The 26,621-nt window shown below is 41.3% G+C and overlaps 1 protein-coding gene across 3 annotated transcripts in view; it reads left to right on the plus strand.

Moving 5' to 3' along the window:
* Window positions 1–26,621, plus strand: part of usp43b (ubiquitin specific peptidase 43b) — an 84,962-nt gene that overhangs the window by 56,625 nt on the left and 1,716 nt on the right. The window contains exons 8-16 of one of the 3 annotated variants that reach the window (XM_030408052.1): window positions 4,983–5,145; window positions 8,174–8,285; window positions 16,906–17,009; window positions 18,857–18,934; window positions 19,033–19,162; window positions 20,857–21,199; window positions 21,344–21,502; window positions 22,061–22,234; window positions 24,685–26,621. In XM_030408052.1, coding sequence (XP_030263912.1) covers window positions 4,983–5,145; window positions 8,174–8,285; window positions 16,906–17,009; window positions 18,857–18,934; window positions 19,033–19,162; window positions 20,857–21,199; window positions 21,344–21,502; window positions 22,061–22,234; window positions 24,685–25,862 — 2,441 coding nt within the window. In that variant the 3' untranslated portion in view covers window positions 25,863–26,621. The remainder of the gene's footprint in view (window positions 1–4,982; window positions 5,146–8,173; window positions 8,286–16,905; window positions 17,010–18,856; window positions 18,935–19,032; window positions 19,163–20,856; window positions 21,200–21,343; window positions 21,503–22,060; window positions 22,235–24,684) is intronic. The other 2 variants (XM_030408051.1, XM_030408050.1) reach the window with 2 other exon arrangements.

Raw genomic sequence — 26,621 nt, forward strand, 5'->3', positions numbered from 1 at the left:
CATATTAATGTATAAATTGCATCTTTATTACACAGTGATCTGTAATGCTTTCAGGCTGTCTGGCGCCATTAAAATGTGATCTTTATGCCCCCTCTGCAATTACTAAATCTAAACGGTCTGATCCCAGAGAGACCCTTAATCAATTATCCATTAATGCTTGAATGAAAGTAAAAAATCTGAGTCGTGTGGGTTAGATATGAGATAGAATAACAAACTTTCACCAGAGGTCTCATTAAAACTAAACCTGGCAATATAAGACTCCACATGTTAAGCGTGGCGTCTGGAGAAAGCACCTTCCTGATTGCCTGACGAATGCAGAGTGAACACATCTGAGGGGAGCCCTTTTCCTTTTATGTTTCACCAGTTTCCCTGTTATTTCTAACGCAGTTGATTGATTGAGTTTGAGTGGCATTCAGCAAATTTCAAGGTTACTCACACACTGTTCGCCAGCGTGAGCCCGTCAGCGAAGAGCTGTTCACTGTCTGCTGTGAATGAAAAGATGAAATACTCTTGGATCACGCCAAAGGCAAACCAATGATGAGGTGACCTTCTCACACTGTGTCCTAACCTCCCTGCTGTACTTAAAATTAATCTCTTACATCATATTCTCCCCACTGCATCAGTAACACCTCCCTTCTACACACTGAAGTCATCACTTCTCTCCCCTTCTGTCTTAGACAGTTGGGTTGCAAACAGAAATGACGACTGGGCTCTGATGCAGCGTGCAGTCTTCACAGTAACTAGAGTTATTGAATAAATGTAGTGGAGTGAAAAATATAATACATGTGTGAATGTACAAAGTAGCACAAAACAGAAATACTCAAGTCAAGCACAAATACAGTATTTGAGTAAATGTACTTAGTTACATTCCAGCACTGACTTTAGGTGATAAACGGACTACCCTTCACTTCCCTCCCATCAAACTGCAGAGACATTTTTAACATTTCACTCACATCCCATCAAATCTCCTTCGTGAATTGAGGACAGTTGAGACAAAAATGTTGTTTGTGTTGAAAGTACAGCATTTGCATGTCCCTACTGTCTAGTAATCAAGTAATCGAGGTTTAATGATAATGAATCATGTATAAAATCAAAACAAAGTGTTGTTCACAAGTTTTATGTGGGAGAGAAGTCCTTACTGCTTGGTATTTGACGGTGCAGAAATGAATAAGCACAATATCACTGTGGGAAGCAGTTGTGCCAAGGACGGGACTTGAACATGGGCTCACCTGCCAAATAATATTTGGAAGCGGATAATTGGCTTTCAGAGTCAAGTATCCATTTCACATTCTTTTATCTCCGTTACAAACAGGGAACAGGTTCTCCCTCCTCTTTATTCATCGCCCAGTTTTCATCATCCCTCATGCTGTAGTTTGAATTTTGCTTATTTTTTTATGGACTGTTTATTATCTAATTTTACATGTGATAACCAACAGAGACCACCATGAGGTCAACTCTGCACATTCCTGCCACGAGGCGCTTCATCTGTGGCCCATTTCTCTCAGATTCCACCTGAAAAGGCGTCAGTGGTGGCTGCTTCTGTACAGCTGTACAGCTTCCTGTCTGCTGTATTCACCCAACACCCAACCCAACAATACAGCTACTGCCTGCATTTGTGTGTCCCAGATACCACTTAAAGGATAGGTTCACCCAAAAATGTGTCATCACTAGTTATCTACTCAGCCCCATGCCCATTGAAAGTCAGGGGAAGTTTCACAGTCCACTAAACAATTCTGGAGCTTTGCAGCAAAACAGCATTGCAGCATTCACCTAAACAACTGAAGTAGAGGGGGGCTTTTTTAAAACATTGAAAAACAACTGGGAAAAAAACACAAAATGGCTCCATACAGTTTCTCTGGCATAATCGAAGTATCCAGAAGCCCATTCATCCCAAATTGGTTTGAAAAGATGTTATTTTCACCTCAACGTGTGGATGAGTTCATGCACCAGCTTCAGACAGGGTGCATGCTAATGCTTTTAGCTTAGCAGCTAGCAGCAGATTTCTGCTTTGTGTAAATGTTGTTTTTTTCAAATCAATTTTGGATGTCAAGACATCTGGAGAGTTGGATTATGCCAGACAAGCTGTATGGAAGCATATATTTTCTCTTTTTTAACATTTTAAAACAAGTCCCCATCTTCTTCTTCTGTTAAGTAGCTGTTTCTGTGTAGGGCGTTTGTGGACTGCAAAACTTCAACTGACTTTCCAACAGCATAGGGGTGAGTAAATAATGATTGAATTTTGGGTGAACTGACCCTTAAAATCTCAGCTAAAGAGCGACGCTAGCACTATCACTCTAGGGATGACACTTTAGGGTGGCTGTGGCACAGGGGTAGAGCCAGTGTCTTGTTATTGGAAGGTCGCTGGTTCGATTCCCCTGCTCTGCATGTTTAAGTGTCCTTGGGCAAGATACTCTGAGTTTTACGTGCAGTGAAACATCTCAACGATTGGAAACAACTTACAACTTACTTTTGTCAATCCTTAACTTTTCTTCTAGCACATTATTATGTGACAATTAACATTTTTCCAGTACCTTAGATTATGATCAAATACCTGCAAAAGCAAAAAATGTTCCCATTGGCTTCAGTTGTACTTTGTGTTTAGTGCTAATTAGCTAATGTTAGCATGCTTTATACTAAATAAGTCAAAATGATATCTGCTATACATCAGCATTAGGGCATTCTGACCTTAGCATTAAGCACCACTGTGACGGGCTCACAGTCCCTCTGGGCTAATGACTGATAGTCTTGTTTATCAGGCAATTTAGATTAAATCAGATATCTGGCAGTATTATCAGTACGATTTATCATCATTGGCCGACCACATGTTGCCAATTTGTGCATGAAACATAGTTAGAAGTAAGATAAATCCATCTGACCCACAGGGGCTGCACTGCTCTGCTCGAACAGGAAAACAATGTAATAATGACAATTTATTAATTGAGGACACAAGATTAAACATGAATGATATTAGTTTACACAGTCACACATTGGAAACCTAATAATGAACTAGGGATAGCTTGTTTTGGAGCTAGCATTCATAAAAGCATGGACAAGTCACATCATCTCACTCATCACTTCTTTGCATTATGTTTTCAGTCCATATATTTTTTTAAGTTTTCTCAGCAAATTATATATTATGTCATATGTCATAAACAAGTCTGCATTAGAAAATCAGAAGAACCTTCAGTCAGACAACATGCATTTGCCCGACCGCCTTTTTTTGTTCAGAGACCTTGAGTATGACTGTGCAGACAGCTAATGGGATTGTGGGGGTTGTCCTTAAGCTGTGGGGAGAGAAGATCCCCGTAGGTGCAGAGGTGTTTAATTATAGGCTTTCACATAGTCTATGTTTAGTCTGGCTCATCCCCTTTGTCTGTTTGACAATGAAAGAAGCCTGAGAGTGCAGAGGAATGATGAGTTCACAGGCTCCTGCGGTTTCTTAGAATTAGTAAAAGTCTTTTTGGATGATAAGAGATTAAGATCGACAGTTATGTCGGCTGAACAAAGTTAACTTTTGGTGTGGTCTTTGTTTGGTGTGTTACCCATTTTGTATGGTTCCTTTTATCAGTGTAGCTATGGGACTTATCCAACTGTGTTTCATACTTGCGCCATTATTCATCTTGTAAACAAGGTAAAACAAATACATAAATAAGGAGGGAGGTGACGGGAGCCTTGAAAAAGTGTCTAAAACAGAAGAGCTTTTGACACTGAGCCATAAAAAATGATGTAATGAGCGATGAGAGGTGGGTCTCCTCCCAAGCATCCCTGTATAAATCTTAGCGGGACAGGCCGGGAGGTGACCTTTGTATTATACTGCTGTTTCATGAACATGTTTCACTAGGCATTTAAAGGGAGATTTTTTTCCCCCATTAATCATTCCCCCGGCTGTCAAAGGTCAGCGCTCATGTAAATTGCAGCAAGTTTTATCACATGCTTGATTAGAGCGACATTAATAAATGAAAAGCTGTGCATACTTATCTTTACTCTCATTCTCAGGGTCAAGACACTGCAATCAGAGGTTTCAATGTTAAAGCTCTGGTGGCTTAAATGTAGACTTTGATTGGTTTTGAATGGGTCTCGCCCTTCATACAGTGCACAGCTTAACGTCCTCATACCCCGATTATTTCTGGAGGAGGGATGTGCCAGCGCAGAGGCTTGTTACTTTTGCAAGGATCTCAGTAACAGGACGCTCAGCAGTGGCATTTGCTTTGTCAGTGATGAATCATGCGTCAGGTGTAAACAGCAGTGTTTAATGAAACGTTTGGGAAGGCAAAGCCACCGTGGTCAATCAATAGCAGCGTCTGCAAGTCTAATTTACCATGTGATTCATCACCGCAAACTTCTGAGGGGCTGACCCCAGAGGTTTGTCAGCTGACATCACATTTTCGCGAGGGAATCATATAATCTCGGCTTTTCGCGCAGTCAGTCACACTCCACTGAGAGATGGGCGAGGGGAACGGGAGAGAAGTGGTGCTGCTTGGCACCCCACCAGGACAGGATGTGAAGCAGAAGCTGCATCAGATAATACCCCCTGCTGAGGGTGCAGGCAGCCATTGGTCCATCTGTTCTCCCCTCTGAATCACGGCTCCCAAATAGAAAGCTGCTGTCTCGCCACTTTATATATTTCAGTTCTCCTCCTCACACCTTGTGAGAGAAGTGCTAAGCTTAATGATCAAGTTTTCCATACATGAAATAAGTTCATCTTCCTTTCAAGGAGAGAATGTCAGATATCTTGTACATCATGCTGTCGGTTAATAGTGTGAAATCTTTGGAAGTGTCGGCCTGTCTTTGAAAGTAAGCGGCTCACCAGAAGAACGTGAAATTGGTACACTTTCAGCATCAGCAGGATTTTCAAGAAACTAAAAAAAACTTCTATCACCTCACCCTCCTCTCTCCTCCTATGACTCATGTCAGCGTCTCTCTTCACTTTGCTCTTGCGCCCCCACTCTGACTCTCTGTCTGTTTTCTCCCTCTTCTGGCAGGTTACCATCACAGCCTCCCATCATCGCCATACTCCACCGGTCCTGAGGGTCAGAGGTTACCTTCATCAGGGACGTTGTCGTCAGAGTTCCTCAACCAGGGCGTCCCTGTGAAGATCCTGCTGCTGGTGTGCAACGCCGCAGGGGCCGGCCAGCATGTCGTTAGGTACAGTAACGACATCAACTGACCATTTCGAAGAAGAATTATTAGCAAATGATATCATAGCAACTGATTCTCTATGTGCTGAAGTGGTGTCCATGGGGCTCCAATAAGATTCAATATCCCAAGAGTGTCGAGTGTGGTGTCTGTTTACCTTGTATACTGAAACAAACGACTTCAGAAAGGAATAAAGGATTCATTCATTCATTACTTTGTAAGTAAAGATTAAACTGTGTTACTTAGCTTGAGCATAAGCTTTAAACGTTTGCATGCCCCGCCATCCAGATTATTAGCTATAGTAACCTAGCTTTCATTACTAAGCCAAGAGGCATGTCATTAGCTTACTGGAGGATGTATTTGCAAAATACCTTGTCAGGACTGGAAAATCCACCCTGTGGTAGCAAAGATGCCACTATATCGGTGTTTAAGCTAAAGTTAGCAGCCCTATCTTGCTCTTGATTTGGTTTTGAAAACATAACACTCAAAGAACTCCATCAAACTACCACTTAATAACTATATGTCGCTCTATCTGCATTATATAAATAATGCTTTTCCTCTATGTGATGCAGACATTTTAAGGTAAGCAGTATCAGTTCTACGCATTATTGCCTTCTGGAGTGTGTCAAAATTTCAAGCTGCTGTCTTCTTTCATCTCTAACAATTTTACCATAAACTACACATGTGAACTACAATCGCTAGAAGGCAGCTCAGAGTCAAGAGTTTCTGACATCAAATATGGCATCAGTGGAGGAAATATTCCTTTAAATATTTCCTTTATAAAGAGGCAAAAGCAGAGGGAGCATAGACGGCTGTGGTCTGTAGGGCCATTAAAATACTTCACTACTTTTGGATGGAGAATTCTCCTCACTAATATTACCAATGACAAAAAAAATGTACACCCAATATAATTTGCAGTACTTTAAGATGTCTGCCATTGTTCAAAAGACTTCATCATGTTCAATGGTTATCTTACGAGAACTACTGGCTACACTGCCCCTCCCGATGTCAGGTGGTACTGCTCAGTTTCTCCTGTTTGTGTAAGTTTTCAGAAAAGATATACGGACAAAATCAACAAAGGACATGGACAGAGGGCTTCGTCTGTACGGTACTTCAACCATGTGTGTATTACTGTGGTCATGGAAACACTCTGATTAGCACAGTATCCCTTCGAGGACTGTCTTTTGTTTCCTCCACCTGTGCATTAGAGCACTCCTTGAGTGTGTTTACTGGGGACACACATGTGGGCCAGGTGTTGTCACTTACATTCATGTCCTTGTGTGGACTGTGTTTATGTCCCTTTAACAGGGTCCTGAATGATTTTACATTAATCAGATCGAGACAGGGATTTCAACCAACTGACAGTTTTACCATAAGCATCAGCTTACATAAGCTTGCTACATCTGATACAGTCTGCAAGCGACGGCGTCATATCAGCTGACAATTCAACGATTGCCTGCTAAAAATTAGAACTCTGCTTTTGTTTATCGTCATGTGAAATCAAAAACCCCCCCTGGCCACATTTGCTCTGGGAGAATAGAAAGCTTCTCAGGTGTAGCAACAGTTACTTTAAGAGGGGTCAGAGCAATGGAAAATGTCAATTCTTAGCGTGATTGTCAGTCATTGAGGTTTTTGTTGCTTTGTTGCTAACAGCGTCTCAGCAGATTAACATGCTGGAACATAGTTCACATTATATGTTGCCTTGCTCTTCTGGAGTACGTCAAGGTCATGTTAGCTCCCTGTTAATGGAAGAACTCACATCTCACTGTGGGATGAGTTTCAAAATCAATCGACTGAGGAATCCGACATCTGGCACGTAAAGAGATCAGACATTCGTCTCCCTGACAGAGTCCAGAGAGATCAATATAGGTGAGCTCGCCAGCACGGCTGTGGGAAAGTCCAATCCCATCCATGTCTCAGTTTCTCCTTCAAACGCCTCACCGTCGTTGATCAAACCACCCGCCTCTCTCGCTCTCATCAGATGACAGCTAGAGGACTTATCTGTGCCAAGTAGATGACATTGGAGTCACATACTTGTTTCTCGCTCGGGCTGCCTGAAGAATCACATCACAGGTGCATTTCTGAAAATCAGTCATGTGTGAGAACTCTGGGCTGCCATGGTTTAAGACTGTGAAGCCCATAGATAGCAATAGATAAGATTTGGCATGTTATGTGTGATGACCAAATGTTGAAAGTTAACCATTTTATTTAATTACACTTTACTTCATATTACATCTTGATGTCATTTTGGTTCAATGCATTCTGTATTCATTTTTAACTTGGGAGGTTAAACATTCACCAGTGGAATTAGGCCTCAACACTAATTTAATTTTGTACACAAAGTCCCATTTGTCACAAATGGAACCATACAGTAAAAGAATGGAATTGTTTTCGTCTTGCTCCACAGCAGTTTCCAACAGACTCGAGCCATTTTCCCTTCTCATTTTGTTGTGTGTATTGTCTCTTCCCATGTCGTGGTCGCTGCAGCCACCACAGAATGTTAATGGTTACCATCCTGGACAGTAATCCAACCTAATTTATTTTGAGAGTCTTGTGGTATTTAAATATGATGTAATGGGAAAATTGTGTCACTGAGGATGAGTTTGAGTTCTACTGTTTTGTTTTAATGTCTTTAAGGATCTAAAATCACATGAAACAGTTCCAAGGAAGTATCTACGGTTTTGTTGCACCACATCGTCCTTTCATCCATTTTCTTTGACCCTTTATGCACACACATGCTCACATGGCTTTTCAATAATAAATCTCAAGCATACAATAGAGGGCTGCCTTCAATTAAATGTGTATTATGATTAATGTGTCGTGTTCTGTCTGTTCAGAGGGATGCTTGTCCCTGTCCTCATCAGCTATATTCACTCCTTATTATCGCTCTGTCCTTCCGTAGATGATTGTAATGAGAATTCATGCTGATAATGTTAATAAATGATTATTTACATTACAATAGGATACGGAGACGCATGAGCTGTTCAAGGGGGGCTTGTGAGCATTCACTTTTCAACATTTTCTATTCCTGTTCAAGGTTTGGACCTCCATTCCTAATGAGGGAGGACCGGTCTATTTCCTGGGACCAGCTGCAGCAGAGCATCCTCAGCAAGCTTTATTACCTAATGATCAATGGAGCTCAGGCACAGGTACAGGCACAAGAAGTTATTTTTCTTCCCTTGCCCCCACACATTGAGTCACACACAGACTCAAAAAATCACAATTTATAGTTTACCTCGGCAGGATTTACAATCTTTGGAGGAGAGGACGCACACTGTCAGTTCGGCCAAGGTAAACCCCAAAAACCCTTTTTAACAGGGAAAACATTTCTGATAACATGTAGATCATAAAATATGTGTGGGTGGAATGGGCCAAGGGACCTGAACTATATTCCTCCTGTCCATGATGAAACCTGGAGGAGGACAGGCACACAACGCAAGAATCTGCAAACTAGAAATGCACCGATTGCAATTTTCTTAGACAGTTATGATTTGGTTTTTTTTGTTTTTTTTTTAAGTCTGACATGTTTCCAATTTTGGCCAATTCCAATTTCCTTTCTTTTTTGTGCTATAACTGATGGCATACACAAACATATTTGTAACATTTTCTATACATGAGAAGTTACGTATTTTAATTGTACTGACTATAAGATAGATTTACATATTACATTTTCTATAAAACTGAAAAACTGCATCAGGTCTTACTCTCTCTGAAAAGCATTTATGCAGTGTATACTAGTATATCCGGGACGTTTCCTGTGAAAGGTAAAAATGGAGGGAGTCTCTGTGTGCCGCAGATGACATGAGCAGAACGGAATGTTTTTTGAGTAACGTCCCTCTCTTCACTTATTTTCCATGAGGACTCTATGTGGACTGAATACACAGACAACAGAGGAGAGAAGGTGAAAGAGAATGATGTTGGAAAGTTGAAGATCAGATTGATTCACATCAGATTTATGAGAAACAATTCAAATTTGTGTCTGTATTCCACTGCATCAACACACAACACCGGATTTTGACTGTAAATTCAGCTACTGTCAGTGACAGGGAGAAATAATTTATTATCTCTTACATTATTTACTCTTTTTTATTTACTGCAACCAATACCAGAAAACGCTTGGACTAACGCTGCAGTACAGCCCTGTGTAATAAGTCAATCGAAATGGCTCCGTGATGCTTGTAAAACTTGTGTTTGATAGCTGTGTTGCGTGGGCGGGCTTGTTTTGAGCACCGGCTGGAGGCGGAGAGGGGACGCGGTTCCCTCCTGCTGTGCCGGCTGGTGCACCTGTTCTGAGACAGGTTTGTTGGCTCGGGACAGAGGAAAGCGTGCCCACACAAGGACACTGTGTGGTACAGGTGGGAGAGCTTAAAGCACCAGCTAGAGGCAGACAGGAAGTGGTGTCCTCTCGCTGCACCTACTGGCCAGAGTCAGGCTGACAGGTTTGGGACACTCGCTCACTGATACACAGAGTGATACTTAAAGTTTAAGAGACACATGTGGTCGTCCTCTCCTCACATCCGACGTGTCAACCGTAAAGCCTTGTTTAACAGATTCAAGGCTGAGGATGTTAATGAGTTCTTTCCTGAATGAACACAGGATGGAAACTGGCAATGAAAAAGGACTTTAAATAGGTGAAGAAGACTACAGTTAGAAAAAAGCAGTTCATATTAAGTTGAACGCTAATTAGCAGCATGTGAAGCCTTTTTAAAGCAACGTTTCTGAAGATGGAGCTTGGATGTCACCTAATTATAATTTTATGGAAGAGGTTGGCAACTACTTTTTAACTTTAATGAAGATGGGTTTGTTCGAAGATTAGGAGGTTAAAGATGATATGGCATTTTTAAGGCATTAGACTGAATATAACTGCTGCTCTGCCAAAAGCATGCCGTCTCTGTTTTTGCTAGTGTAAAGCTGGTTTTGAACATTTCATAGACCAACCTTTATTCTGACAGAGGGATGATGCTTAACAGTGTACTAAAAGTTTAAAATGGGCATAAGCAACTTAACACTCTTAGCTTTGCTGAAGTAGGTTGTGACAAGTTCACATGGACCAGCGTGAAAATCCACAGAGAGCAGATAAAAGTTATGTCCACTGTTCTCCCTTACTGACAGATCACATCCTGTTGTTATCTTGATGATTAAATGTCCAACATAGTCTGTATTCTTCTGCCAGAACACCAACAGAGTACCTAGATTCAAGTTAGCAAGGGCAGCCCTCAGAATCAAAGGCACAGACAGAGCCCAGGCAGTCAGCTCAGCTCACAATTTATCAGCGTTCTGCTTTTTTTCTGCTCCAACCTGTCGTTATTCTGTCAGCCGTTAGAAATTGGCTGACCGCTATAATTTTAGGTAAAATCAGCAAATCAAATGCCCACCAGCAAAATTTAATAATAATACAATACTGGGAGGTTATCACAGGCATTATTACAGTTCTGCAAATGAAAATGCACTTGTTAGTTGTGATGCTGAACAGTCTTTTTTTTAAGCTCAAAGTTTGCTGGCTAACCCGCCAATTGTTATGCATTGTTATACAGTGGTAAATGCTACTGAGTTGTTTGCCTGTCAGTCCTCATGCGCGGCTAAAGAACAAGCATGGCTGGCTTGTTTACCTGCAAAACATGACACATAATGATAGACGCAGCATAGCTTGCATAGATGTACCCCTAATGTCTGTTACTGTCAAATCAATTATTTACTTCACTTAAGCTAAAGTGCCAACTTTCCTGGTGTTTGTGCTTGCTCACACGCTTCTACTGTATGTGTTTAAGCATGTGATTGTGTGCCGTAGCATTTTGTTAATTACATAGCTAAACAGATTACCAATCGGTGTCTCTTTCTTTGTGGAGACAGCTGACGCACAACTGCATTAAAGAGCCATATAGAGCAGTGGTTGTGCAAGAAAACTGTTCCCCGGTGCTGCATGTTATTACTCAGTGTTCTTTGAGAAGTGCCAGGAGAAAGAGGAAGAGAGGAGTCAGGTGCACCATTTTCAGTAACTCTGCTGGAGCTCTGTGGCCTCCTTTGTGCCCCATGCTGTCAGCCATTTAATTAAAACCAGGCTTGTACAGTATAATCAGTTTGTTGGAGCCTGCCTCTGCCAAGAAAGGAGCGATGCTCAGCGCAGATGTTTGCTCTGAATCTTTCATCTCGACAGAATCTGTAGTTTTCCAGCATCAGTGAAGTACGCTCACAAGTGGATTTTGTTCCGCCTCTGTCTTACTTTAGCATCGGCAAAGACACGATATAAAAAAAGAAAAAAAGCACGGCCTCTCCGACAGCCATTTTTCTTGCTTCTGACATCGCTTGACATCTTCATTTTAGCAGTAGCCGACCTGAATGCTCACTGGAGCTCACCTTGCAATATATGATGCTGCAGTACAGTGATAGCTGGCCTCTCATCGACAGTACTCATATTAACAGTCAGACAAGCACTCTCGCACATTCACACCTTCTCCTGCTAGACCACTGGTGTAAATGAAGAGGATTTTGTTTTTATTTAAGGTAAACTGTTTGGATTTGATATGAAATTTAGTTGGAGCATTTTGGTGAATTTAGATCCCACCACACAGACACAACGCTCAGACAACAAGCGAGACACTGTCTTCTTTGTGGATTGTAATTGAAGGTCTTTTGCCTTGTCAGGCACAAACAATGCCACAAACATTCCTCACCTTCACGCTACAGTCACTGAACACAAAAAGTGATTAACCTTGGTCGAAAGCCCGGCTGAGGATTTTCTCATCGGGAAACTTTAAACGGTAGAGTCTCCGCCGTCTGAAGGGCCCACACGCTCATACGCTCCTCTGACAGGATGCTGAGATGACTTTTCACAGGTTTTCTCCTTCTCTTCTCGGCAGTCATGCTGACAGGGGTGACATTGCTCAGAGCCTGGCCAGATCTCCGATGCTCATTTGTTCATTTTTCTGCTCATATATGAGTCATAGTTACTCTCACATGATCCTCTCCATCTGCCTCTACTGGTTGGAAAATAAACGTATGCGTACACACAAACATTCATACATATACACAGCACGAAAGGGAATTTTGCCTGAACCTGGCCAATGGTGGCAGATTTAGCCATTGAAATCATTAGTAGTCATCAGTCATCTAAGTCAAAAAGCCTCTCATTTCTAACTGGCAACTGTCAGCATAGTTGTCAGAAAAGACAAACATCAGATTTTATCAGCCGTGGTTAGTTAGCCAGCTAGTTAAGCTAATATTAGCCTCTTGATTTTGTTGTAAATACTTGTCACCAGATGACCTGAATGTTTCCAGTGTTGAAAAATCAGAAGAAAAAAGAAAGAAAAGGGTATTAAATATGGCTGCAAACATGACATCACACTAAAAACTGACTCTAAAACTACATACACCAGGTAAAAGGTGAGCACCATTACAGTTGATTGTCCATGGAGAGGAAATGGAAGTTAACGCATTGTTCTTGTTCTACAATGTTAAGCGAGTGTTATGAGGGAAAAACGCAAAACCATGCAAGCATGACAGAGGTTTTATTTATGCTTCATTATTCAGGATTTTATGCATGTGTTTTCTTTTTCAAGTAACAAGACTAAAGGCTTTAAGGATGAGGACTTTCTAAGTTTCTTTGGTGAGAGTAAGTGTGACCTGGGTCGCTGGAGTTTAAACTTCTCAAAATCCAATAAAGAGCTGCTAATGTTAGCCAACACTGTATAAGTAAAGTTAAAGCACAGGACTACACATTGGGGAAATTTTCCCTTCCTTTGTAACTTTTTATGTACATCCTTTATTGTGTCCCTTCAGTTAGTTTGTGTTATTCAGCTAAAGATTTCTCTATCTACCTAATGTATAGCTTAAAGTGATCCCTCACGTCAACGGACACAACCACTAGGTGTAATGTAAATTTGTTTTGATGGTGACATCAATATGTAAATGAGGGGATGACTCCTTCTTTTGGTGCCCGCTACTTTCATCTTCGCAGTCCATTTAATTAGTTCTTTAGACTTTTTCTGTTGCACCTTTGGTTTTGGAGAAGGTTAAGAAAAAGGACAGCAACACCCAAACTCTCGTATGATTCTTATCAGAGCACACCGCTATGACGCGTAGAGAGATCCAAAGCTTGACAGGCCTGTCGTCGTGCAAAGCTATGGGTGGGGGGAGGTGTTTATTCAATCTGAAATATTCAATTCTCAAACATATACATCTTTTTGTTGAAGCAGTCAGTGTCTTACAACAGCAGTGCATGGTGTGGGAAATTATAGTGATGTAATATATAGTATCATATTTTAAAGAAATTTTCCACTGGATTTTGAAACAATGGAGGAAAAACCCAATTCCTGAGAAGTTTGTGCTGGTAGGACTCTCTGGGTGGTCTTCACATGTACACACAGGCTTTTCTCTGGAACTCACACTAAGCCCAAGCAAGTCTGTAATGAAAAGAAAATGTATTTTTACTCCGCACTTGTCATCTAGCATTACGCTTTTTTACACAGCAGATCGAAAAAACCCAGAAAAGTAGACGAGTTCTCTGGAAAAGCACCACGGGGGAATTTGATGCCTGCGGAGTCCATAAACACATGATGCTGAAACACTGAAGAGAAGATGAGACAGTGTTCGTTACACTGCTCTTCATATGCACACATAATGACGGCCTGAGAGCCAAATGTTACTCGGACATCAGAGCCCGTGACGCTGATACTTGAAATAGTACTGTATGTTGCATATGTGAGGCAGTAATTCACAAGTGTTGTGCAACCTTGCCTAAGGGTTAAGCATTCCAGTGGGTTCATGTGTTCGGCATATCAATATTGCTGTGTGCTTTGGTGCGCTCTTTGTCATCAGTAAGATTCTGCTGGATCGAGCTTTCCTCGCAGGACTCAGAGTGGGTGTTAGTGTTTGAGCTCAGCCAGCAGCTACACTCTAGACTTCGGTGGAACAAGTCGAGATGAATTTCATTTTTTGCAAAGCGCTCCTTCACTCCTAAAGCACCTCCAATCTGAGTATATCTCAGACTAATATAAAAATGCTTCACAGGAGGAGAAGAGGATATTAGTACCTCACATGTTGTCTTTTTTCTTCACGACTTTTCAGTCCAGTTGAGAATGATATGAGAGAGTTGCCCAATTACTACAGTTTCATTAATATTATTTTTTCGCCTCATACTTTGAGACTGCGCTTCATGTTAAGGTGTCACATGTTGGTTCAGGCTACACGGCTGTGAGCTCAAAATGTCAGGTGCAGGTCTCGGCCTACATTTCTTGGCGGCTCACTTTGTTCTCCTCTGCTTTTTTGTTGCTTTAGCCTTTTCACAGCAAACTAGGTAAATATAACCTCGAGAGTATGAAAATATACCAGTTTTTGTGTAAACTCACTCTTAATTCAGCAATTTTTACCTCGTTTTGAACAGCAGTCCAAGGCAGACTACATCTGAGTAGAGATTTATTACTCCATCCAGCATGTGCCAGCAACAAATGGCTAAGGTAAAAACGTCAACGTAAGAAAAACATTTTAAAATTAATGTTGGCTATAAAGAATGATTTGTATCATCAAGTGTTAATGGTTCATCTGCCAACAAAAAGATCCAGAGGCTTTTGGTGATAAACTGTTTAGTCTGCGTAGAGACAGAGGAAAAGGTAGGCTGACCAAAGGGGAGGACAATAAAAGTGAGAGAGACTGTCCTCGGTTGATGCTAGTGCACTGTAAAACCTGACAAAGTGATTTTAGTTTAGATTAAAATTACCAAGTGGACTAATCATTTTAACCTGATAAAACTTTTCAGCTTGTGAAACCAAAATGTAATATTCTACTTGTTAATGCTTAGGTAATTGGTTTCCTTACTTTTTTTTATCTATTTATTCCATCTTTTGAAGTTATAAAGTGACTTTGTCAGATTTTACAGTGGAGGTATAGTAAATGTTTGAAATAACTCTTTGCTGCTAGAAAAAAAAACACTCAGTATCATTTGCTTTATATTTAGATGAAGCCTGAAGTTCTGTCAGATCTTCCTGGTTATATGATGGGAAGATTGGAGGTTGTTGTACAGTTATGGAGAGAGAACAATCTGAGCCGAGTCTTAAAAAGTTCCTGTGCTTAAGGCCCGGTGTCTGTAAAAAACCTTCATTAGCTGTGTAGTAAACTTCCTTTTGCTGTTCTGATCCGCAGGGATGCATCAGAGCTTACACGGACCAGATGAATCTTAACTATGGCAGTCAGTCTTCTTTTGAAAAAGCATATTGGATTCATAAAACCAATTCAGGCCACATTTTTATGGTTGGAAGTCTCTTAACTGTGCAGTCGTTTTGACTGATCACAGTAAAGGTCTTGAGAAATGTTTCTGCTGCTGCTGCTTAAAAAAAAAAATCCTGAGCTATGTGTTCTCATTTTGCCATAATGAAACCATCTCATCATAGTTAAGCAAAAGCATGATGAGTGAATAACACCACAAAGCTGCAAGCATCAACGTTTCTGATCGCGGTTGTGAATCAGTGTGGTGGCAGTGCTCATTTTAGACTTTAATGAGACTTGAGAGTCTACTGCCATGCAAGCAGCTCTGTGAGGCTGGGCTTAAACGAAGTGGTGCTTTTTTTTTTTAGCTTAATGCTAATGTCAGCATAATATAACAAATATGCTACAGTGACAATGCTTGCATGCTGATTTAAAATAGGCTAAGTATTTAGCATGTTTTCCATGTTTTTATAGCAAGTCAGCATGTAAACATTTCACTAAAGTCCACAGATGTGCTTCAAAAGTTAATAGATGAAAAATAGTTTAGAGGACATGACACTACATGGAAGAGGACTTTAGTACAACTTTAAATAGTTTGTTTTTCGGCAGTGAAGTTGCAGCAACCAAACCAGTAGTAATTCCAACGTGCCACACCAGAGTTGTTTAGTTAGTAGTACAACTCAAATCAACAAAATCAAAGCAAGATGTGGTTTAGAGCTGTAACAGTAAATTGATTCATTAGTTGTCTTCTATTAATTGTTACAATTGTAGCAAAAAAAAAAAAGGACCTAAATGTAGACTCCAGGCAGACAGTCAGTGAAACAAGCTCTAACAGTTATCAATTTATCGGGAAACAGGCATAAGGAAAACACCAAGAACCAATGAAATATTAAACATTCAAAAACTAAACCCAGTGCAAACCAAAAAAGTGTGACGGACACTGGCAGGACTGCAGATGAAACAGGAGAAACAAACTGATAATTGACAGGAAAAATGCATGGTCTGAATTCACTGGAGGCTAATTAGGAAAATGACACGAGAGGGAAAACAAGACAAAGACAGGAAGTAACCCAACACGACACTTGAGGATGAACCTTACAAAATAAAACAGGAAACAATAAAACTGAATCCCAACATCACCAACTATTCTGAAAATTATTTAAACAGTCTGAGTAATTATTTACCAAAATAAAAAAATTCCATCTTCTTAAATGTGAATATTTTCTTTATTCTTCTTCATAGCAGTAAACTGAATATCTTTGGGTCGACAAAACAACATTTTACATTTTAGGTTTTCTTGGGCTTTTGGAAATGCTGATCAACATTTTTCACTAGTAATGACACCTTATAAATCAATGAAGTAATGTATTGATTGATTGATTGATTGATTGACAGTGAAAATAATCATTAGCCTGAAGAGGGTCCACAATATTTTGAGCATATGTTATTTGAGGAAAGAATATGTTTGAGATATAAAGTCCTGAAGTTTCTAGTGTTGTTTTTTTATTGTTCTAGTGTTCTTCTTCATAGCATAAAAAAACCCTGATGTCATGTCTTGTGCACTTCTTTCAGAACACCAGAGTGCTGTTCAACGTCCGTGTGGTGGGAGGATCAGCGTTTTACAGCTACCTGTCACCTCAGGACGGGCGGCCACTCTACCACCCTGCTGTCGACAGGTGAGGGTTTTGAAAATACATTAATAGTTCATTCTGGTGGAGAGTTGATGTCACACACATGAGCACATTCAAAGTCCTGCGTAATGTGTTAATTGATATTTGCCCTCCATCACCAGAGCTCATCATACATATAAAAGGCATTTCTTCACTTCTGCTGGGTTTTGCTCTGCACAGTTTGGGGGGTGTTGATTGCACTCCAGCGGAATCCTGAAAGCCTGTTCGGCCAAATAAAAGTGTCTGACCACTCATGCAACAAAAACTCTTCAATGCTCTGATGCTAGTGTGTCTGACAGGAATATTTTTGGACACATTTCTAGAGTAGGTACACATCCTCCCATATCCTCCGTGTAATATCTGTTTCTGCAGGTGGAAACAATATCAGCACTCAGTGACCTCAGTGACTGTCAGAGCTGGCTGCCTGTCTGGACATTACATTGACATCTAATATTAGACCAGAGGGTTATTAGATCAGTCTGAATGTGTTATTTTGTTGAAGAATTACTGTTATTATGGTCAGAACTTTTCAACACTGAGATGACCCAATGTCCTCACAGGCTCATTCAGATTTAATCTAATGTGATACATTTCAGTGCAATTTAAATCGGTTTTAATCTAATAAAGTGTTACTTAAGAAAGGCTACAGGCAGAAACAGTTATTGAGGAAGTTTTGACATGAAAACACCTGAAACACACTAGTATGGATGTTAAAGTCAAGAAGTTTGTGATGATTAACAGAGTCTATCCAGATGTTCTGAAGCTGATGTTTAATTCCTCCTCTTTTGACGTCATAATCCCAACTATAAAGGTTAGCCCTGATTTGAAAGCATTCACGGAAATGTGCAGACATTTTATCCATTTTCACGAATGCAGGTCTGATGGCTTTTACTTACAGAAGTCGAATTGATGTTTCAAAGGGGCCGCTTGGCAAAGTCTTGAAAGGACTTCCATTTGTGGAGTTGCTAAGAACAGTTCATTCATTCGCTGAATGGTGCTGATGGGGCAAAATGCCACTGAAATCCTTTCAAACGCAAATGTGCAGCACACTGTATCCTAGAAACTAATGTAATGATAGTGTTTGAACTCTAATGATTCAGAAATATGCTGTGTTTCCAAGTCAACCCACATCAAACGGTACAAGAATGTACCAGTGCAAGTGTTTCAGTCTACAGTTCACTGCTGTCAGCCAGTGTGATAAGTCTGTGTCATGTGTGTGTGATGTCATGTACATCACAGAGTGTCTTACTCTAGGAGGGCATCTAATCTCTAGCATGTGCTAACCAATGGATTTGATTGATTCCACCACTTTAAGCCAAATTGAAATAACTCTGCCACTATTGGATTGGTAGCACCTTGAGGATGGCACCTGGGGTTTTAAACTCTTTCATTTCAGGGACATTAAGAAGAACTTTATTGAGCCATTAACTCTTTATATAATACATTATCAAGTCTAAATTTCTTGCCATCAAGTCATTTTACTGTTGATGTGTTGGAGCTCAGCTGTGAGCTTTGGAGGATACATTGATCTTGTACTGTAGCTTAAAAAACAGATGTTTACCTGAAACATCCACAACGGACTCCCCAATAAAACCCCTCAGCCAGTCTTTCACACAATATTACAAACAAACAACAAGCGCATAGCATCTAATGCTGCTGGTGCTGTAGTAATCCTGACACCTAGTGGTTAAAAAGCCTCAATACAAGTGAACCCTCAAGTGATTCTAATAAGGTTCTTGGTACGGTACATTTACTGTGAATGTCAAAGTTAATGATGTAAATCCAGTTAATGGAATTAGTACAGATGTTCCTTCCTCTACACTGGATGACCTTTGACCTTTCATGTGTTTTAGAGCTCTGAAGCTGTGCGGCTCAGGAGGACCTCCACATGTGAAGCTCATCATCGAGTGGGAGATCAGAATCAAAGACCTGTCAGTTTGTGTCTCTATCACAGAACACCACACATTTACTCCACTGTTTTTCTCTATTAACTGATCACTTCTACTCTGTGTGTTTCATATAACCACAGTCTGTTTGGTAACATTCATGAGGAGGTGGTGAAGGATGCAGAGAGTGTGAGGAATCAGCAGCAGCAGCACGTCCAACAGTACAGCTGCACCTTGGATGAGTGCTTCCAGCTCTACACCAAAGAGGAACAGGTAGTCAGCCTGTTATCATTTGATACGTGTAGCAACCAGTGACTCCATCCAGAGTGCTGATACTGAGCCTCCTGGGGCCATTACTTTTATTAGGCAAAGGGTAAATTATATTAACAAGTCATTAAAGTGGAATGAAGAATTATTTAAGGATGATTTGTAGTATTGGGTTGGGTTATATATGCAGGGTTGGGAAAAAGATTCCGATACAGTTACTACTTTGTCAGTCACGTAATCCGAGTTTCACAATATTAAAGTAATGTAGCTTCATTACTTTCCCTGACTTTTGGATTACTTACAACACCAAACATAAACAAATAAAGACCAGAGGAAATTAATGTCAATACGATGACTTTTATATAATCTTAATAACAAATATGTATTCTGTTTCACTCCAGACCAGAGTAGCGTTGTGTGAGACTGTTATCATGTGTGCACATGTGCCTGTTTACAGACTAGTATATCATTTTTTTGTAATGTTTTACTGTATGTTTCTGTCATCTGATGACTATTTTTTCCTCTAAATTCACCAGTAAAAAGCTACCTTTTCTGTATCATAATTATGAAACATGTTTCTGTTAGCCCCCAAACCTGAGTATCAGTCTGTCTGAATTGTTGCCCAGATATTCAGAATGTGAACTGATTGACTTTTTCAGTCCAACCTGGATCCAATCAACATAGATCTTAAAGTAAATGCTTATGAAATCAGGCAAAATTCATGAAGAACTACGTTGCTAATCATAATTAGCCATTTATCATTGTTATTGCAGTATTGAGAGCAAAAATGTATTCAGTAAAATAACCTGATCACCAAGAGCATGTAACATTTCACACAGTTGTGGTGATGGTCAGTATGAAACAATTTGTGAAATATGAGAGATGCGGGCACTGAATGCAATTTGTGTTGAAGTCATCAAACGTTCTTGAAAGTGAAGTCCATACTGACTGCTGTTGACAGTGACTGGCTGTGATATTGCTGCTGTTGTTACCTTGTGTCACCAGCCAGTGGAGCTACAGGCACAAAGATACTGCAGTCGATCTGGACTCAGCGGAGGTTGCCAGTGTTGCTCCGAATGGGTCGGCTAACTATATTTTAGACTGAATGAGCAAACTTGGAGCCTTCAGTGGCACAAATGTACGGCTGAAAAACAATTACTTATTGTTAGCTTTCCATTGCACTGTCAGCTGTATTCCTCAACACATTGATATGATGAAACACCAATATGTGCACTCACTGAGCACACTGAGTCACGTTGTTTTTGCGATCAGCAGATGACAGAAGAAAAAGGGTATTCGAGAGAAAACATCTTGTAATCTCTGTAAATACTAAATAAGTGACCTTGTTGAATATAGCGAATCATATCTGCCCATTATTCAAGATGGTAGTCACAGGGAGACTGAAAAAGTGAACAAAAGCTGTAGCCATGGCAACAGCTTAAAAATGTTCTTCCTGTTTCAAATAAGCCAATTTGGACTGTGAATTTCCAAAGTTCTGTCAAACATAATTTCAAGGAATATGATTTTGTAGAATAAGAGACAGAAACACAAAAGAGATTCAGAGTCAGATTTGCCGGATCAAGTTGGAGCAGCAGAGTTTTTTGTGGCTCTGTCAGGTTGATGAGCAGGCAAAGACGATTCTATTCACTGAACTTTGGCATTATTTTTATCTTTATTTTTACCTCCCTCTCCTGCATCAGCTCGCCCCTGATGACGCATGGAAGTGCCCCCACTGTAAGCAGCTGCAGCAGGGCATGGTGAAGATGAGCCTGTGGACGCTCCCGGACATCCTCATCCTCCACCTGAAGCGCTTCAGGCAGGTGGGAGAGCGGAGGAACAAACTCACCACCTTTGTGCATTTCCCCCTGGCGAGCCTGGACATGGCGCCTCACATGGTCAACCGCAACCACGGCACCCACCCGCCCCCTTTGCAGCCCGGCTGGAAACAGTCCCGGCGACCTGACCTGGCTCCCCCCGACTTCCTGTACGATCTGTATGCCGTGTGCAACCATCATGGAGGAATGCACGGCGGACATTACACAGGTCTGAGTAACTCCAACCTTCAGTAGGAAGACCTGCAGTAACAATAGTAACATTAACCTTATTTATTCAACAAAAATGTGTAAGATAAATTAGTATAGACATGGCACGTGTAGTTTATTTCTGTCAATTGTTGTGTTGTTGCAGCCTTCTGTAGGAACTCTGTGGATGGCCAGTGGTACAGTTATGATGACAGCAGTGCTGAGCCAGTTCCGGAGGCGGAGGTGTGCACACGTGGAGCTTACATCCTCTTCTACCAGAGGAGAAACACCATCCCGCCTTGGTCTGCCAGCTCCTCAGTCACTGGTTAGTCCGTTCAAATTCTCTGGGTTAGCTTGTTATATTGAGAACAGTCAGATGGAAGCTGCTTTACATTGTTTTGACAAACCATAGAAATAATGAAGGGACTGTGAGAGTATCGTGACACTTTCATCATCATTATTTACTGTATGGCCTGCAGAAATACACACATGTTCCCTCTGTAGTTTCAGTCTGCCAGGATCATTTGATGCCCTGCATCAGGAACATCAGTGTGAATTTTCAGTGTTATCTGTTTGTAGCACTTTAAAGAAGGTTCACAATGGTTGTAGGGAAAAGCTGACCTGCTCCCAGAAAAGGTCTCCATTTCCTGGCGTCGCAGCAGCATTCATCTTCATGGTGTCAGTATAATGAGGGTGTTCACTGATGGATGGAAATACTGACGATACCCCGTGTTCACGTTTGCAAAATGAATGCTAAATTGTTTTTTCTCCCTGACCGTGACTTTTGTGAGATTAGCGGATGTACATCTCTATGAACTCGTGCGGCTTTTTTCTTTTTTTAACTAATGTGCAATGTTTTTAATGTTTTTTTTCTTTTTTGCAGGTTCCACAAGCTCCTCCACCTCTGACCACTGGCTGGTCCGGCTGGCAGGGGGTAGTAAGAGGGGCAGCGTGGTGTCAGGAGGACCTGTCCCTGGACCCATGGGGCCCTTACATGCCCCAGAGTCTCCTGACCTGCCAGTGTTTAGAGATGAACCCCCTAAAGCAGTAGAAACAAGTAGGTACCTGGGGAAGCAATGGTATGATCTAACAGTCCTGACAAAAATATGAAAATACAAAATGTAATGTCAACTAGCAGAGGTAGAATATGTAGGGTTAGTGTCAGCATGAACTTAATACAGCTTTGACAAGGCTGTTGGAGAGTGATCCATAGACAGTGAGGCATGTTTTTTTTTTAACACTTTTATTTTTTTAAATTTTTTCAACAAGAAAACAGAAACAGGGGAGGTCTGGGACATGACAGCACGTAATACGATCAGTAGGAAAAAAAAAAAAAAAAAAAACAGTCACAGGTATATAGCACCAGATTTAAGAAGTGTCAAGAGGATATAGATATAGCTACTCAATATTTATTTGGTAATAACAGTCCCATTTATTCCAAAGTGCATCCCCCTTCTCTTTTTGAAGTCGAAGGGTGAAAGTCATTTTCTCCATCAGACGGATAGTGTTGACCACACTGATAAAGGAGGAGATGGTGGAAGGGTTCTTTTGAAGCCAGCATTTAGTTATTGTTTTTTTACTTGCGACCATAAATATCTTCAGGAGATATGTGTCACTTTTACTGAGACCTTGAGGGGCATGTCCAAGGTACAGTACGTTGAAAGAGAAGTCAATGTCCAGGTCTAGAACGTCTGATATCAAGTTTCGCACTCCCTTCCAAAAAGGCTGAACATGTGGGCATAACCAGAATATATGCGCATGGTCCGCCGAGTCTGATCCACACTCCCTCCAGCAGAAGTGTTGTGACCCACTTGATTTTGATTTTTGATAGGGGGTAATAAAGAAACGGGTCAAAGCTTTCCAGTAGAAGTCTCTCCAGAAGAATGAACTTGTAGAAGTAGACTGGGTTTCCCATACTTTACTCCACATATCCTCAGTTATTACCATGTTTAGTTCCTTTTCCCAGCGTTCCTTTATATAATCTGTTGAAGATTTATTCATTGAAGTGAAAGCCTTGTATAGTCTACCCACGATGCCTTTGATGTTCTTTGAATTGTAAGCGTCAATAAATACCTCAATTATTTTAGAGGGCTCCGGAGAGTCATGACTCTTAACTTCCATTACAAAAAAATTACGGATCTGTAGGCACCAAAAAAAATCTCCTCTGTCCAGTTCATGAGTCCGACATATGTCCTCAAAGTCATTAAAGTGTCCATTTGTCACTATCCGACACAAAGAAGATATGCCCTGCCTAGCCATCCTTCTGTATCTGTGGTCCAGAGCTGCTGGGAGGAAGTGTGGGTCGTACGCAGGCCAGCACATCAGCTTCATCTCCCTATGGAGATTAAATCTCTTAACCACTTGTAACCACAGTTTCATTGAAAAAAGAAACACACTGATTTTGGAGCTGAAATACTGCACTTATTCTGCTGAGTCATCCCAGTGCCGACTGTATAGGTATGTCCATTAAAGACAACTCAATCGCTTTCCATTTAGCTTCATAAACTGGATTACACCAACACCACAGGGGCCTCAGCTGAGCTGACAAAAAGTAATCTTTAAGACAAGGCAGAGCCATGCCCCCCCTCTCCCCGGGCAGCTGTAATGTTGAATATCTAACCCTGGGCCTTATTCCAGATGAACCTAGACAGATGTCTATCCCATTCCCTAAACTGTTTCAGAGGCACTTCCACTGGAAGTGCTGTGAATAGGTATAACAATCTTGGGAGGATGTTCATTTTAATAGTCCTTATTCTGCTGCCGAGGTCGAGGGGTAGATTACATGTTGCATCATTTCCTCTGAATCCGCCCAGCGTGTGAAAACAATTTGAACCCAGTTCAGGAATCGCGGACTCCGCCACTCACGATCAAAATTATTAAAAAAACTATAAGGAATCCCTATTGCTGAAAAAACAAACATGAATAGAGCAAAAAAACTAAAATTCCATGAAAATGTAAGGATAATTCTGTAACTTAAACATGTTGTTTCCCTTTAATAAGCAACAGGACCATTCTCTAGATCAGATTGTAATAACAGGAAATGTAAATGGGACAGATATTTTCATTATCTTCTTTAAAAAAAAAATGTAACTTTGGGTGATGACAAAGTTTAAACAAATACAAATATATGTAATAAAAACCTGTTATGTATAATACATCACGTCTATCAGCATTTGTGTAAGACTTACATAGACCCTTTATATTTACATATTTTTTCATATGTTATATGCATGCAGGTCACCAGCAGAATAGGTCTGCTCTTTATGTTTTTGTACCAAAGTGAATTGAAATTAAAATACCTTTAAGTTGTAAAATATTTTAGCTTGAACATTTCATTTCATCAACTAATTTTGATGCTTGTGCATTTTATGTTTTTAGTATAGCAGTATTTCACAAGCTGTCCCTGATAAATCATTTGTAAAACATACTGTAATATATTGTAAGCAAACCTGTGTGGGTATAGTGGTATAGGTGGATAGTTGTAATGTACTGTGTCTTTTCCCTCAGATGGGTTTGAAGCCAAGCCGTTTGTCCGTGGGACCCAAGGAAGGAGTGTAAGCATGAGATCGCCGACTAAGCCCAAGGAGACCCTCAGCAAGGTCCTGCCACTGCGGTGGTCTTTTGGCTCCAAGGACCGCATCAAACCCCCAGCTCAGACCCAGCCTGGAGAGCTGGTGGAGTACCTGGAGTCTGGGCGCCGGCCCCGATGTACCAAAGACCCTATTATAACACTGGTGGCCACCCCACCACAAAGGAGTGCCAAGGGAAGAGCCTTTGAAGTAGGACATGACTGCAGCTCACCTAGTGGCAGCAGTCTTAGTTGTACAGACAGACTCAGCTCGGACACTTGTTACTCCCCCAAAATACCAGAGGGGCAGAGCAGAACATGTGTGGAGAGAGGCATCAGCCATGGAGTCTGTAATAGCAGCAGGGCTGCAGCCAGGGATTATGGGTCTCTGAGGCAGAGGTCATCAAAAAGAACAAGGCAGGACCAGGGCAGGACCCTGGACTTCCAGTTTCAGCTTCAGAGAGGGGGCATTCTTGCCGGTCATATCAGCCATAGTGCACCTCCGAGTAGAGATTCCACATTGAGAAGGACCAAGTTCCAGACAGGCGTGAGCTCTCGGGCACAAAAAGACTTGTTACAGATGGTCCTTCATCCTGAGGACAGGAGAGGGCAGGGGGGACAGGAGGGCCGCAGCCACGAAAGCCTCTTGTCTTTTTTCAAACCTGGTTTCATGAAGAAAGACATTCCTGGGTCACCAATCAAGGGCCAAGACAGGCGTATGAACGGCCACGGACAAATGGGAAGGCTTGCAAGCACTAATTTAGCCAAACTGTCACTTTCCAATGGAACGCTGACCACAACGGCGCTCGAAGAGAGGAAGACCAGCGCCATCCCGAGCTGCGACAACCATAACTGCAAAGTACAGCTAGTCAACGGCCAGGCAGGGAGTCACGACCCTGTGGACATTAAGCGTGCTCACAGTTCCAGTAACATTCAGACCAAGCTGGATCTGACCTTCCGCAGGTGTGCCTCCCTGCAGAGGAATGGAGAAGTGGTGGTCCCTCCGGCCCAGCGCATCCTGCTGGTGGACAAGCCCAGCTACGCCACTCTGCAGCGGACTCGATACAGTACCACCTCCCTGGGTAGGCACACACCTGTTCCCGACTCCTGTTTTTGAGCTCACAGTGCATATTGTGACAGTCATAGTGTAGGTAACACAGGTTCCTTATAGGGATGTTTCTGTCTGTGTGGTCCGACTGAATTTGTTGTTGTTTAGTTTGTTTGTTTTCTCACTTAATCTCCATTCGCTGTCAGGGACACAGAGAAAGGCGTTTCAGAAGCAGGGTTTTTCTGTGGGAGAGAGGAGCTTCTGTTGATGCGGACTTTCAAGACCACTTTTACATGCACACGAACCTCTACAAAACTCCAGAGGAATGGGGGAAAAAAATGAAAAAGCTTAATAGGTGTCCTTTAATATTTCTTCTTGTCAGATATTTTTCACAATATTTCTAACAAATTTCTAAGTTTGCTTTTAAAAAAGTGATGTGGACAAGTGAACCATTGCAAAAAGCTGTGATTCTCCAATCTCCCACTGTGCTGACTACAAGTGTTTGGCTGATAGATCAGTGCATCCCTACTAGGCTAGATAGAGAACTGTTGAGGTTTGGCAAGTGTTGAGCACAACTAGAGCACAGCGAGGAAGATGCAATTACAGCACATCAGCTGTGTGTTAAAAACGTTGTACTCTGGTAAACAAAGAAATAATTACAATGTAAGCAGGATTTGATTTGGAGGCTTGCTTGCTGCTTTCATAGTGTATGTAGTTATTGGCACGAGTTCAGTCTTACAGAATAAGAAAAAGGCTGAGTCTGTTCGATTGTGATAATTAATGTTAATCCTCCTGATTATTTTTTGGTGACTATTTACATTGTGACTG

This window comes from Sparus aurata, chromosome 23, assembly GCF_900880675.1.
Source record: "Sparus aurata chromosome 23, fSpaAur1.1, whole genome shotgun sequence".
In the NCBI taxonomy this organism is placed as follows: Eukaryota; Metazoa; Chordata; class Actinopteri; order Spariformes; family Sparidae; genus Sparus; species Sparus aurata.